General features: G+C 36.5%; 1 protein-coding gene across 4 annotated transcripts in view; it reads left to right on the forward strand.

Moving 5' to 3' along the window:
- Window positions 1–14821, forward strand: part of LOC107085757 (bifunctional heparan sulfate N-deacetylase/N-sulfotransferase 4-like) — a 75967-nt gene that overhangs the window by 10384 nt on the left and 50762 nt on the right. For all 4 annotated transcript variants that reach the window (XM_015376293.1, XM_015376294.1, XM_015376295.1 and 1 more), the window contains 2 exons: window positions 12683–12770; window positions 14389–14543. In XM_015376293.1, coding sequence (XP_015231779.1) covers window positions 12683–12770; window positions 14389–14543 — 243 coding nt within the window. The remainder of the gene's footprint in view (window positions 1–12682; window positions 12771–14388; window positions 14544–14821) is intronic.

A 14821-nucleotide genomic window follows, 5' to 3' on the forward strand; every position in this document is an offset into this window, starting at 1 on the left:
TATATATGTCACACCATTTAAACTTTTTTTTTTATTACCACTATTGGTTGATTATATCAGATGCTAGCTGTCAGTCCATGCATTTGATGCATCTTCTTCATCCTGTAGCAGATGAATTAGAAGGTCTATTACTGTCTTGCACAAGTAGCAGGTCATGATAATCTCTGGATCCAAAATGTTTCTCTTCTCTACAACAAAAGCCCTCAAACACAATGCCCTGGTAATTTCCACTTTACACGTGGAAAGGATCATCTTTACCAGACCACATCAAGGCAGCATTGGAATTAAATGATGAGCAAAAAATAAATATGTTGACTAGATGAAATAAAAGTTTTATTTCAATTACATAACAGCTATTTTCTTGATAAAATGCAAAAAACATAACACTTTTTTCAGGAGATTTATATTATGTTTGATAATTGGTGGATGTCTTACTTACAACAGATCACTGTGAGCTCAGAAATCAGGAAGAACTTCACCGGAGAATCTACCTAAGATTAAACTGAATTTCTCATTTGAAAACAAAACAAACCTAAAAACGTTCTTAGATATTGAAGACACACCATCTGAAGTCTATGAGGCAGTTGTTTGTGTTGTCAGTTTTTTTCTAAGACAAATTTAATGTTTGACTCAACCTATGAGACAGTCAAGACAAAATGCTTTTCTGATATTTTAGGCTTTAACAACTTTATGTATTTGGATATAACATGTTTATGGTAAAGTAGGTCATTAGGCATTATTACTAAGACTTATTTGAGGAATCTTAATTTTTGAAGCCTGTCTATTCTTTCTTAAATAAAGGATGGACATTTGTTAAATGTTATAAATGTATCTGTTGAGTGATGGAGCCAATCCACAAAGTGAATTTTGATCTTTCTATAAAAAATATGGCAATTGGGGAATTTGCATAATAATACCTTAGCGATGCTATCTTTATTTATTTTTTTATTTCTTGTATCTGTTACAATAGAAAAATATCAAGAAGCAGAGCAATGGCTTTAAGTTTGGCTATAAAATATATAACATCAAAAAAATATTCCATCATTATGACCCTGAAGATTTTAGCAATTACAGCATACCAGATGGCTAATATATTTCAGAATTAATTATTTGAAATGACACAAAAGCAATGTGGAATTGTAAACAGTGCCTAGAGGGCACAGCAAAACAGTTGATGCTGAAAACTTCATCACAATGTTTGAGGCATTCTCTGAAAACACTCACTGTCTAGTTTAAATAGGACAGAAGAAAGGATGGAGGCGAGGCTAATTTAAATGCCACCATTCTTTTCTTCCATAGTCTCCTCCCTACATGCCAATGTGACAACAAACAATACCCTCATTCCCTTCTGTCTGTGAACACTCACTCTCAAACACATCCGTACCACCTCTCTTTAAATGACTCACAGGGTGGCACCCCACTGATGACATTCCTCAAAATGAGGGATGATGTCAGTCAAAATCCATCTTTAATATTGTCAAACCTCTGTTGGTGTGTTTTTTTTCTCACTCATACTTGCAGGTCTATTTTTTCTTCTCAGAATGGTCGGCAGGGATGGGTTAGATCTTCCTCTACTGCCTTTAGCCTCCTTCTTCCTCTCTCCACTCTCTCTTCAGTCATTGATCGTTATCGCCGGTCTGTTTGTATTCCTCTCTAAACACTCCTTCCTTCCACTCTTAACTTGATCTTGCTCTTTTCCTATCTGAGGGGTTCTCTGCAGGGGTGTTATCTGAGTTTAAATGAAACATGCATTCAAACGCATTCTAGATAAATTCTGAGGCTGAAAGATTTTTTTTTCTTTTTATGTGTGACCATATAGAACTTCACTACCTGAAGTCAAAGTCACTCAGATTTGCAAGTTTAATAAAATGATTTAAGCAACGTGCGCTTACCAAGTTTTTATCCAATTAAAACCCTAAACTTTAATGCATTTTTCTTATAATTTTAGGATATAACTAGATTTTTTTTAAGTAGAATATAAAAAATAGGGCCTGCATTTAAAGCCTGAAGACTGCCACAATGGGTTCTCTCTTCCAACCACAAATGTGGGCATGTGGCAACTCAGTTCTTACAGGCACACCGAAAACCAACCAAAGGAGCCACATTTTCTTTAAACTCATATCTCAGTAGGGTTTAAGAAGCTTGAACACTTTTCTGACATTTAACAAAACAAAATAGATGGGTATAACCTTTCTAGATGCTTAGCAGTCTTCAGTCACCTTTAAGAATTTAACAGGACTGGCCAGTTGCTCCCAGCTAAGTTCATCGCCACAGATAATGAAATAATTTTTTGAAATGCTTTTACTTATGCTTTGTTATATTTTAAAGGCTACCCGCCTCCTTTCTTCTTCTTGACTGAATGACAATCTTTAGAATTATATCTGTCTGAATTAAGAGAATATTTAGGTATAACTTATTTCAATGCCAATTTTATTACATTTGGGAGCTGTTTTATATGATTCGTTCTTCCGTGTCCATCTAGGAACAAAAATGTTTACAGAACAGACAGCTTGATGTACACAGGAGGGTGCATTTTTGAACTAGAGATGTGTGACAATCAGAGCACATGCTGTAATTTTTTCGTCAGATATCTGGAAATAACCACAGGGCCGTTTACTTGCTGAGAATTTGGTTCTTTGAGCAATAACACTTGTATGATTCTAGTCTCAACAGACTAAATTATCCTCATATTATGCAAACGTTTTCAGTTTTTTGAAATATTGAGGGAGAAGAACAGGTTTATTTCCTCTAGTAACCCACTAATTGATCCAGGAGGTAACGGCAATTTTCTCTCACTTTTTAACAAGGGTTAAACATCTCTAATGAACTGGGGGCTGGAGCCAAATCCAGGCTCCAAATACAGGGGATGCAGTTTCTGTATGTGACTATGAAATGACTCATTCGGCACACAATAGAACACTGAAATGCATGTCCTCTTAGATATAAAGTGAAGAATTGCAGCACTGTTCAGCTCAGCTCACGTAAAAGTTAGTAGGTAGCCAACTTTGTTGTGACCGTGCCTATTGTGGTGGTATGTAGATTCAATACTGTTTAATCAACCAATAGCCAGACATCCCCTAAAGACCAACCGCTTCTCATTTGAATGAGGCAGAAAAGAGAAATGCAAATGTAAAAGAAAATGGGAATGTAAAAACTGAAAAACTGAACTGAATAAAATTGGGTAAAGCAATACAAGCAAAAAATAAAAAAAACAAAAATGTTAAAGGACCTCTCACCAAGTGTCTTTTGTTTGCTAATAAGCTGTAAAACAACAGTTGTCATAGTGCTTTCTACATGCTTTCGGCATTTTATTTTTTACAATTAAATAGATATTTGTTGAAATCAGATTTTTGTGTCTGCAGCTGTCTGTTTTCATATAAAAAGGGGTTACTACATCTGATTTTGTTATTGGCTTAGCCACCAGATGGGCTGAAACCAAATACCTCAGATTGGTAAGGTCACTTAAGCCACAGCAGAAGTGCATCAGCAGTCGCCAGTGCTATTTGAATAGTGCTGTCAGTGAGGAGGGAGCTAGGATGAGGAAGCAGGATGCCTCCTAGTGCCAATTAATTTAGCATAGGGACCTCCTGTGGTTCCTAGCCTTCTCTAGGAACTATTAGGTTCCCCATAATTCTTTGTGTTCCCAAAAACAGTTTTCACAAATGCAAATGCACACACCTTCGTGTGTTGTGGGTTTTATAAGTGAGAGCTTTAGCCATACCCTACATTTGGTAATGTTTTTTTTTTTTAGCTATTTTGCAAAAAAGAATAGGCAATAATATCAGTATCTAGATGTGTAGTCCTGGTAGAAAATAACTAAAATACTTGCAGCGTGCATTGTCCCCAGCAGTAGTTGTCCTATGCTTAATACAAATTCTTGTCCCTCTTTTTAGTTTTTGCTTGGGTAAATAATTTTACGAGTAACCGTATGTTTTGCAATTCACAAATTCCAAGTGTTAGGAGTTTGTGCTTTTGTCACTCCCCCACACACACAAAAAAGGAGAAGATAAATGTTGCAATTATTTTTTTTATTTTCACTTATGGTAATTCAGATGCACACTTGCCGATTCATTTTGCATGATATTATGCTCTAGGAATCTTGTTTTGCCTCTAGCACAGAAAAAAAACTTGTTTCAACACCTTTTTCTTATACAGCCAAAGGGTTTTGTTATTTTCCATTTGGCTACACATAAAAGAATGAACGAATGTTTGAAATTCACACTGCTTTCTTTTTTTAGTCCCTATGTGATCATTTGTGTCTTACTTCAACAAATAAAAGTCTATCACAAAAATGGTTTTACCAAAAATGGGCTAAGTTCTCTTTTCTTTGAAGTGATTTGGCTCAGCATTGTGTCGTTTATCGTGCAGCTCAATTTAGAGTTAATCTTTAGAACTAATTAAGTCAATCATACTAAGCGCTTCCTCTTGGTATTCAGTTCTTTGCCAAATGCTGTTTCATAGTTAATGAAGGAAAAACATAAACACTTAATAAAATATTAAGAATTGCAAAACAGAAAAAGACAGGGAGAAATTTGAGAAAAAGATGAATGTGTGTCTTCTGATAACAGATACGCACGCTTATTCTTTTTTGATGCAGTCTTTGGTGATTTAACTTTTTACTGTCTTCTGAAATGTAAACAATGCACACACTAAGTATTCCATCAACATTAGAGTGCCTCTTATGCACTTATTTTAAGAAAAATTGACTTACTTAGAATTACATTCTTTGCTTAAACTTTAAATCACGACTATGACTGTAAACATACAGGGCTTATATATAGTTGTTCAGCAAAAAGCATACACTTTGACGAAGCCATGTGTTTCAGTTGTGTGGAACATTAAAAATCTACATAAAAGGGTATAAGGTTTTTTTTTTTTTTTATTAACTGCAAAGTAAAATAAAAATAATTGTTGTGTGTAATGCTGCTTTTGTCCATATAAAATCCTAATTGGTTGTTTTGTTTCATTAAATATTTTTTTCAAGGGCTGTTTTCTACTCTAAATAAACTCTGAGGACGTGGCTGTGTGCCATGAATTTTTTCTCCACAAAATGAGGCAGGTTTTGCAGTCGCACCAATCACTCAAGCTATAATCCTTGAGGGGGCTGCCAAGTAGAATTTAGCAGGAGGATAGCGACACCAAAGAGACCACAAGTACTGCTGATACATAAATGAAAGTGAATAGATGAATTTGTAGAATGCTTTAACATCAAAAAAGCTGTGCTGAGTTGTATCTCACCAGAGGGACTGTAGGAGAGACAAGGAGGAAGGAGGTTGAGTGCTGGGAAGACTGGCATTAACTGGAAAGGCGCACTTTCTGCTCATGAAAAAGAGATGCCTGACCCAGTTAGATTTTCAGGTCTAGTTTTATTATAACATGCAAAGCCATTCACACACATATGAGTAATTTAAAAAGTTGTATTTGTGTTTGCACTGCAAGTATATCTTATTTCCTTTTTTGTTCTCTTCTTGCTTTCAAATCTGCTGGTGCATTCAATTTTACTTGCTACAAAAAATATGTATTTTTATTAATTTGCCTTTTTAGATCCCCTAGCAAGGCTTAAGACCATTAAAGGGAAAGAAAAAAACAGTTCAATGCAGAGAATGACAGAATGGGGATATGATGCAGAGGTGGTTGGCGTAAGGGGTTTTTGAAAGGCGGTGAATGCCAGCTGTCCAGATGCCTGTCTCCCATCTGTTTGAACCCCAACATCTATCTGGCACCACTTCCACAGCTTACCACATACACGCACACACCCACACACAAACAGACTTGCTGTCACTCGCATCCATGCTGCAACAAAAAAGGCATTGCATCTGACATTAGCCTGGCGTGGAGGCTGGAGGATTGGGTGCAGAAAATAAGGGTTTTTCTGAACTGCTAATCCAAGTGTGTGTTTACCTTTGTCACTGTGACTGTCACCTACACTCGCATACCTAACTCTGCTGCGTTATGTGATTGCAAATGTTTCCTTCTTGCTTTGATGTTATAGCTCTTAGGTCGTATATTTTCAAACCATTTCTAAGATTTGAGTGTAGAGTCTATTCAGCAGGTTGAGATGGAGCCTTAATTGTTAAAGATACTGTTTTTCATAACTGGGCACTGTTCCTCATGGACTGATGCAGCGTGTTTAGGATTCATTAATATGCATGGATTGAATCCTATTTAAAATGTCCTCAGTAGAATAAAACACAAGCTAAAAAGTATAGTACTGAAATCTGTCCCTTATAAAGGGCAGCCTCATTTAGGACATTGTTGCAGGAAGGCTTTAGTATGCCTACATAGATGATATATTGTTTTAGGTTCACAACTATTTTACATCAATAATAGCAGGGAACACAACTACATACACAATTTAATACAGCATTGAATTACTGAAAACAGCAAAATATACAGAAAAATATAGTGTTTTGCTGTAGTGAGAGCAAAACACCATTCTTAGCACCATTCTTAGCTGGTGCTAAGGAAAATAAATTAAGCCCTTCTTTTTTCTTCTAAATAAAAGCTTCAAGAAAACTCCAGAGATGATGCTAACCTTAATGTCCACAACTCATGATATAAGCCGCTTTCACCAGTTGATGTCACATGCTGACAGCAACTGCACGGTGCTTCGGTTGACAGATTTCCGTTTGCTAAAAAAAATAAATCTCATGACATTTTACTATCATGAAATATATTGTTACACTGAATCTAGTTATGGCCTTGGCTCAAAATAGTGAAACAAAAGCAATGTAGCAAGAGAGGACAGTACTGGAAGTAGTGCAATAGACGGAAAGAGTGTGTCGACAGAGGTGAATAGAGAATTGTTTGTGTTGAGCTGACAAAATCTGTTGGAGAAAGAGTTCTGCTGTCCCCACAGTTAGTCCTTCCATGACTATTGCTTCTCAGGAAGACAACCTGTCATTAATCAACCACCACACAAAGCTGTTTCTGTATGGGTTCTGTAACAAGTTCTTATTATTATGCTGCTGTTGATGCCATAGAAATGTTCTGCAGGTATACTAAGATTGGTTTGCAGATATTTTTTTGAGGTTTGACAGCCTTTTTGTTGTCTAAACTTTTGATATCATTGAGTTGTTTTCAAGCTGAAAACCATTTCCTTGAAATGTAGCTTTCATATGGTTTGCTAACCATTTGTGGGATGATGCTTGGTTTATAGAATATATCTCTATGATCTGGTTCTTTCCTGTGAAAAGTATGTTGTCTGTAGTGCAATTGCAGATAAAGAAGTATTTTCTCTTTGATGTGGATATGAAAGTCGACAGCAAAATGTAGCCCCTTTTGATGAAACAAATTGTTATGGTTTTAGTTTAAATGTAAAAAAGATTAACTTGTGCACATCTTTTCCTGTGGTTTGATACACTTTGCCGAAATAATCTTTTTCACAATTTCTTAGCTTAAATACACTGTTCTCCTAACTGTCCCTAAAGTTACATAAGGTTTGCCAGTCTTTGTTTAAGGTTAAACAATATGTTAAGAATGCATCTAAAAGTCTAGATACCTGTTTGCTAAAAAATTATTTTAGCAGTCATGTCCAATACAATCTAGTCTACAATATTCATTGGTCAGTTGGAGATTTACATGGCATTGCATTAGTTGTAAAAGAAATAACACACTACCATCACTTACAATCAAGACACTGAGGTAACTGTTCTCCTCCTTGAAGACTGAGGAGCAATCCACTTCTCTCTGTTTGACATCCACGGCCAGAGGAGATTATTTTAATCCCAGCAGCTTCACACTTTACCAGAGGCCAATTTGGTGCTCTCTAAAGGTCATCCTCCAAATACCCTAACAGAACTATATAATATCCACTGGGTAAGGTCAAGCTCAAATTTGGTTATTTGTTTAGTGGTGAATGGTTATGTTTTGTGCACTAACAATAATATTTCATATTACTAGTCATCATTATAACCCCCATCTCCATGGCTTTCAACCTCCTCTTTCTTTTACAGTCACTCTAAAAGTTCAAGTAGTATGCGCAATCTGCTCATTTCAATGAGCTGAACCAAACTGATTTGAACCTCATTTGCAAACAACATTTTTGCAGCAGTATTTGTAGATTATGGCCATTTAATGCAAGTATAAAGAAAAAACTTTGCAGGTGATTTTGGTATATTGTTCTGGAATCTTTGCAGACCAGGTCTTTAGGTTTCCAAGCCAAACAATCCCCTTTTAACAACTACACCTAGAGACTGTACCAATGAAATCCATCAACAGTATCAGACACAAAGGGGCAGCTCTGAGTCCAACCTGTACTGACACATGAGTTTCTGCCAAAAATATGAACACAGCTCCTGCGTTGTTTGTACAAGGACCAGATTCGCCTTCAAAGCATCCCCCTGTGCTTCTGCGCCAATCCCCACAAAATGCTTCAGCAGACATGGTCATAAGTCTTCTCCAAATGCATAAAACACAATGTGACCAAAATGAAAGCCATTCTGTCATCTGATTTTGAGGTTCAATGATCTTAAGTCCTTAGTTTGTAAGTAAGTTAGGATATTTTACTTTAAATAAGCCTCCGATAGGACTAAGGATGTTAAAGTCTTGAAACCCTGTTGTAATAATGTATTGAAGAGTAGAGCACCCGATGCAGTTGTAAGCTGTGGCTTAGACTACATTCTTTGTGTCTGGCTGGTCGACAGTACTTGGTAACAAAAGCATTCAAGAAGTGTGTGCTATGTTAAGTTATCAGAATTTGGGGTGCTTAACAGAAAAAATAAATTGTGACAAACTTTCAAACAAGATACAAAGCATTTTGAGGACAGTAGGTGGTTTTAGCCACTACTAAAGCTTCTTCTAGCTACACTGCATTTAATAAAAGATTAATTAAACTGGAAGAACCTAAAAGGAGATTGGTTAGAAATGTTTGTTTAAAAAAATATTTGTGAATACAAAAATAATGCTGTTACAATGCTTTCTTTGACATTATGCAATCCTTAGAATTATTTAAAAGTAAACTATTAATAGATTTCATTTACTTTGGTAGTTTATCTAATGGCACAATACATATTAATGAATGTCTACAATGTGAATATGCCAAAATGTAACACTAGTGCTAATTAACATCGGCAGTCCCTCGGCAGGTGGCCAGGAAAAACACGAAAATGGACGAAAAGCATTATACACATGTATACATGAACATATACACACACATATATACATGAATAAGATATTCGCATGAATGTACGTACACCCCCACACACGCACACGAACAATAAAAATAGGAAAAAAACAGGAAATATCATCATCAGGACAGTCTACTGGTGGCCGCTGCTTTCCTGCATTCAATTGTGAACAGAGGTGGGTAGAGTACCAAAAAATTGTACTCAAAAAGAGTAGCGCTACCTTAACATTTTTTTTTTACTCAAGTAAATGTAAAAACTAGTCATTGAAGAAATTACTCAAGTAAAAGTAAAACAGTATTTTGTAAAAAGGCTTGAGTACTGAGTCATTGTTGGTTTAATACTTAGAAATTATGCAAACACACTGACTTTATGTGCAAGATTTGGTATTTTAAAGGCTTAAATCCATAAATAATACAAATAAATGTCAAGAATATGAAAGAACAAACTAATGCAGAAGACATTATTTCACCAAATATTTTTTTTGCCACCTAGAATTCTTACAGTGAAAACTGTATGTATTTAGGACAGGGTTAAGAATGTTCACTAATAAAATCTATTGTTTACCATACTTAATCTTGGAAAAGTTTAAATTAAAAAGAGAACTGAGTAGTCAGATTTTACTCAAGCAGGAGTTGTAATACATTACAAGAATATTAAGTAAAAGTAAGAAGCACAGAGTAAAACTACTCCTAAAAGTACTTTATTCTCAAAATGTTACTCAAGTAAATGTGACTAGTTACTGCACCTCTGGTTCTGACTTGAATATTTTGTATGATTCTGAGTTCCTTATGTTAAGTAGGAAGCTGTTCCAGCATTTAGCTCCACTGACAGCGAATGTTATCTGTCCAAAAACAGAGTGCCTGCATGGTACTTCACAGTCCCTCTCTAACTGCCGCCCTAGAGACCATTGTATTGATTGACCAAGATTTAATAGTCTTTCAGGGGAGGCAGGGCTGGTCCATAACAGTCCTTATAAATCAGTCAAGCATTTTTTAAGTTATCAAAGTTATTAAAATTAAGAAATATATATTTATCCTAAACCTTACAGCAGTGGGAACTAAAGGGTTTTTTTAATCAATAATCGTTTTGGCTTTCAGTTTGAGGGATTCTAGGGGTTTGAGTGTTGCACCAGTTGCTAGTGACCAATAGCTACGTACACATGCGTAAAAAAAAAAATCATTAAATGTAAAAATATCTTAACAGCATGAAGGGACAAGAAAAGTGTAACTTGTTGAAAATTTTGCACCCTACAATTTACTGTTTTTTAGTGTCTTAGGTCAAATCGAGTGCAGAGTTCAAGATAATTGAATTCTTAAATTTGTGGGATGGCAGCTCTTGAGTACTACACTTGGACACCCATGCTCAAAACAATAGGCCCAATGCATACTACTTCCTGAACTTAAGGTAGCTGTTTTGTTTCCTATCTTCCATTACAGAATGAACCGATCAACCCAGGTGTTTTGGGGTGTTTACTGAGGTTAGGCACACCTGGAATAATCAGTTCATCCAGTAGAAAAATACAGCAAACAAAAGAGCTGCCCTCAGTTCAGCAAGTAGAGGAGTTGTACACAGGGCCCATTGCAAATTTTTCATAGATAAGGCACTGTTGTCATCAATAATTATTGAACAAATAAATTCCTGACTGACAAGATTTCCATCTCTAATCTGACTGCAAAGGAAGTTTGGATTTTTTTTTTTTTTTTTTTTTTTTTTTTTTTTTTGTGCTAACAGCATCTGTGCTACACCCACAAAAAATGACATTGTGTTGACAAGTCAGAAATAGGAGTAACAGATTGTCACAGCTAAAGTTAAAAGCATGCGAAAGCGCCTGTTCTGTGTCCCACTAAGACACCACAAATATCCATGGTGTGACTCTGCTGTTTTGTATTACAGATCTTAGTTGGCAGAATACAAATGAGATGTTTAAACTAATGTATTGCACACTTTGTCACACCCCTCCACCCACTCTCACACATGCCAGCGTACACGTTAATAATGCATTTTGACCGAGTGCATCGGGGAATGTATATTGAGTTACAATGCAAAGCGCTCAGCTACAAACTTAATTTAATTCTTAAGTCTTTGTAGCCTCACATTTGGCTCTGTGACTGCACGTCCACAAGACATAGAGGATGTCTTAGGGAAGGAGACAGGGGATCAGATTAGGGGATTGTGCACATCTGTCACTGCGCAGCCCATCTTCAACACCATTAGATTAAAGCTAATGAAGACACTCCTTGCACGTGTCTGTGTATTTGTTAGTTTGGAAGAGTCACTCTCAAGAGGAGAAGTGGTGAGAAGAAGAAGAGCATGTGAGTGCCTGGAACCGGCTCTTTGCTCGGACTCCAGCTGCTCAGGTATCATAAATCATGAAAGGTTCCTGGGGATCGATTAAAAGCAGCTTGACAAAGATTTGCAGTTGGGGTGAGGCTGATAGCACAAGAGAAAGACCAATATGACTGAATTATGATAAGAAAATGTATATTTTTATTTATAAACAACACGGACACACACGTATGTATATGTTTGTGTTTAAGCGAGTAAGCTGCGAAAGGTGCCACAACAGCAAGAAGAGGAAGATGTAGAGTGCAAAAGAACAAGCAAGGGTATAGAGTCATAGAGGGAGAGGGAGCGATCTTTCTTCCATGCTGCTTCAGCCTTCCTTTCAAATTAGTACAACCCTGTCTCCTGAGAATGTGACATTTTCACGGAGCAAGCGAGGGAGAGATGTAGGTTCTGAGGAGGGTGGGAGGTGTTGAAGACAAATGCGGGAGCTGGGTGGGGGTAAGCTGAGGGGTGCAGCAGAGAGGAGACTGCAGGTTCTTGGAGAGATGAGGAAGAAGAGTGAGAGAAAGGCGGCAGTATGGAGGTGGCAGCAGGGTTCAGGGTTTCACTCGGTAGTGTTAGGGAAGCATAGAGAAAATGATGAAAAGGAAGGAAAAATGTGTGCGCACGGGTGGGTGGGGTGGTTATTAGTCCACCCTCCAGAGGCTACTAATGCACTGACCTTCATTAACTTGCATTAGTGTCGTTGTGTGGATGTGTGAGTGCAGTGTAAAACTCGCTTTAGTTAACACTCATTACGGAGTCTTTGTTTAAAGGCCAGCAAACTAATGAAGTCATTAAATAAGTGAGGAAAATCCTGATGCAAGTATTGAAACCACAGACTGGGGGAGCATTAAGGACAGAGAGGAAGAAGCACTGGAGGAGTTGTGGGCGTACAACAGACCTGGCCAAAAAAAGATGTTGCAACAGCATGTCACTGATAGCTGCCATTGTCAGGCCATAGGGTAACTGTTGATGAGAACACATTGTGATAGTCCTCTAAGGAACCCGAGTTCACCTTAAATATACAACAGAGAAATAAAATCTAAATCAGTGTTTTATCTCTTAGGGTTGGCAGCGAAAAACTTATACAACCGTATGTGCTTTGTACAGTTAAAAAATTATTGAATTGGTTTCTAATGTTATTATTAATTAGTGATTATCTGTCTGCTTCTACCTATCTGGCTGTCTTTGTGTACCTAATTTAATCTTATGTTTTCCCTTTGCAGGCTTTGTTGGAGACCCAGAAACAGCTTCGGTCCTTTATTTCCAATTTTACGTTCAATCTGGGCTTTTCTGGAAAGTTCTATCACACAGGTGGGTTGGAACTTGGCTTGCACCAAAAAACTAAAAAGATCATCTAGATTACAGTTTTTTTATGGTTTACAACTTATATTCTTTATGTATTCCCTATCATCTAATAGCAACGTAATATCAACATTTTCGACCTGAGTGAAAAAAATGACATGTTAAAAGTTGCATACAATTTGCCCAATTTGTTATCATTTCAGTTCTTTTTACATTATTATTTTGTTAGACATTTTAAATGTCCTTGTCTCTCCATGTAAAGCGACACGCAAAAAAATGTTCATTCCCTAAAGTGGCATCCATTGTACCACTTAACAGCAACAAATGTCTAGATTTCTTTAGGATTTTGTGCAATAGACAAGACAAGACAAAGTTGTAAAATATTAATAAGTAGAAGCAAACAAGGTGCATGTTGTTTAAAACAACTTAGATGTAAATTCCAGTGTCACATTGAACTTTTGAACATCAATTTAAAATTTTTACCCAGAAGATTCAGCCCAAGTTGTTATGGCTCATTCAACACAATTACTTTTATGAATAAAAGCGTCTTCTTAGCATGATGCTGCCAATAATTCTTCCCTTTCCCTGCTAAATAAAAGTATTCCAATGGCCCAATTCTGTCACAACCATCCTTCAAAACCAAGGATGCTGTAATTAGTTGGGTTAACATATTTTTTTCTCTCTCATACAAATTGTATTTTTTTTTTTTTATAAATATAACTTTATTGATCTCACAATGGAGAAATTAACTCTCTGCATTTAACCCATCGCCTTTGGGGAGCAGTGGGCTGCCATCACAGGGCGCTGGGGGAGCAATCAGGGGTTAAGGGTCTTGCTCAAAGAGCCAGGGTGGCAGTCTGTGGGAGTGGGTTTCAAACTCCAAACCTCAGGATTCCAAGCCCTCTGCATTAACCACTAGGCTGCCACTCCCCACTTTCTACATTTAAGCTCAAATTTGGTCTCATCTGAGCAGAACATGTTCTTTTTGGTTGATTTGCTGACATAACTTTGGATCATTTTAAGCTATCAGAAAATAGAAAATGTATGGTGTATGACCAGTTATGCAAGGCTGTAATTTATGCACCATGCACCATCTATTTACACATAAAGCAAACAGCTTAACTAGCAGGTTTTAACTGAGTCATGTGGCACACGACCATGTATTCATGTTTTTATTTTAAAGATATTACCTCTTTGTTAGGGCGGCTATTTCTATGTAATCCACCATTATTTAGATGTGATTTGAAATACTAATTGCATGTTTGCTCTTATTGTAGAGTGACACAGTACTAATTATATAATTGTACTTATGAGGTCATGACATAAAGTGGCGTATTCACTGCTACACAATTACTCAAAGAATAAACTTGGGTATTTATTTGGATGCCTAGATCTTCAACAAGGAAAAAATGTAGAGAATGTAGAGTTATAATTACTAAAATACTATTTGACATACAAAAGAACAGCATTTAGATCAGTTTGTGTTAAAGTTATTGTAATAGTATATTCAAAATCTGAAAACACGAAAAAGTTATGCTGCTCAGCATTTCCCAAATTTCTTTGTGTTGAAACATTTTTCTTTCTGTGTCTTTTTTGTCCTTGAGAACCCTTATTTTTATGTGTGCAGGCACGTTGGAGGAGGATGAGGGAGATGATCTACTACTAAAGTATGTAGATCAGTTTTGGTGGTTCCCTCACATGTGGAGCCACATGCAGCCTCATCTCTTCCACAATGAATCCTCACTGTTGGAGCAGATGGTCCTCAACAAGGAGTTTGCACTGGTGAGATGGATGCACAAGCACGTGCAGATATTTCTTGCTGCTATTTGGCTTGTGGTTGTTTTCTTTCACTTGAGTCCTTTTTATTCATACCTTTTATATGATGAAAGGTATGTAAATACATTTTATCTTTAACAAAATACATTTTTTAGAGAGAATTATAGTCTTAGTGTCCTTCAGTCAGTGTTGGATATGCTCTATGTAAAACTAAGGAAATAAAATGTGTTTTTTTTTATGTAAATAATTTTTTACTATATATATATATATTAAAAAATTATTTA

The sequence above is a fragment of the Cyprinodon variegatus genome, unplaced genomic scaffold, assembly GCF_000732505.1.
Source record: "Cyprinodon variegatus isolate N-32 unplaced genomic scaffold, C_variegatus-1.0 Scaffold132, whole genome shotgun sequence".
NCBI lineage: Eukaryota > Metazoa > Chordata > Actinopteri > Cyprinodontiformes > Cyprinodontidae > Cyprinodon > Cyprinodon variegatus.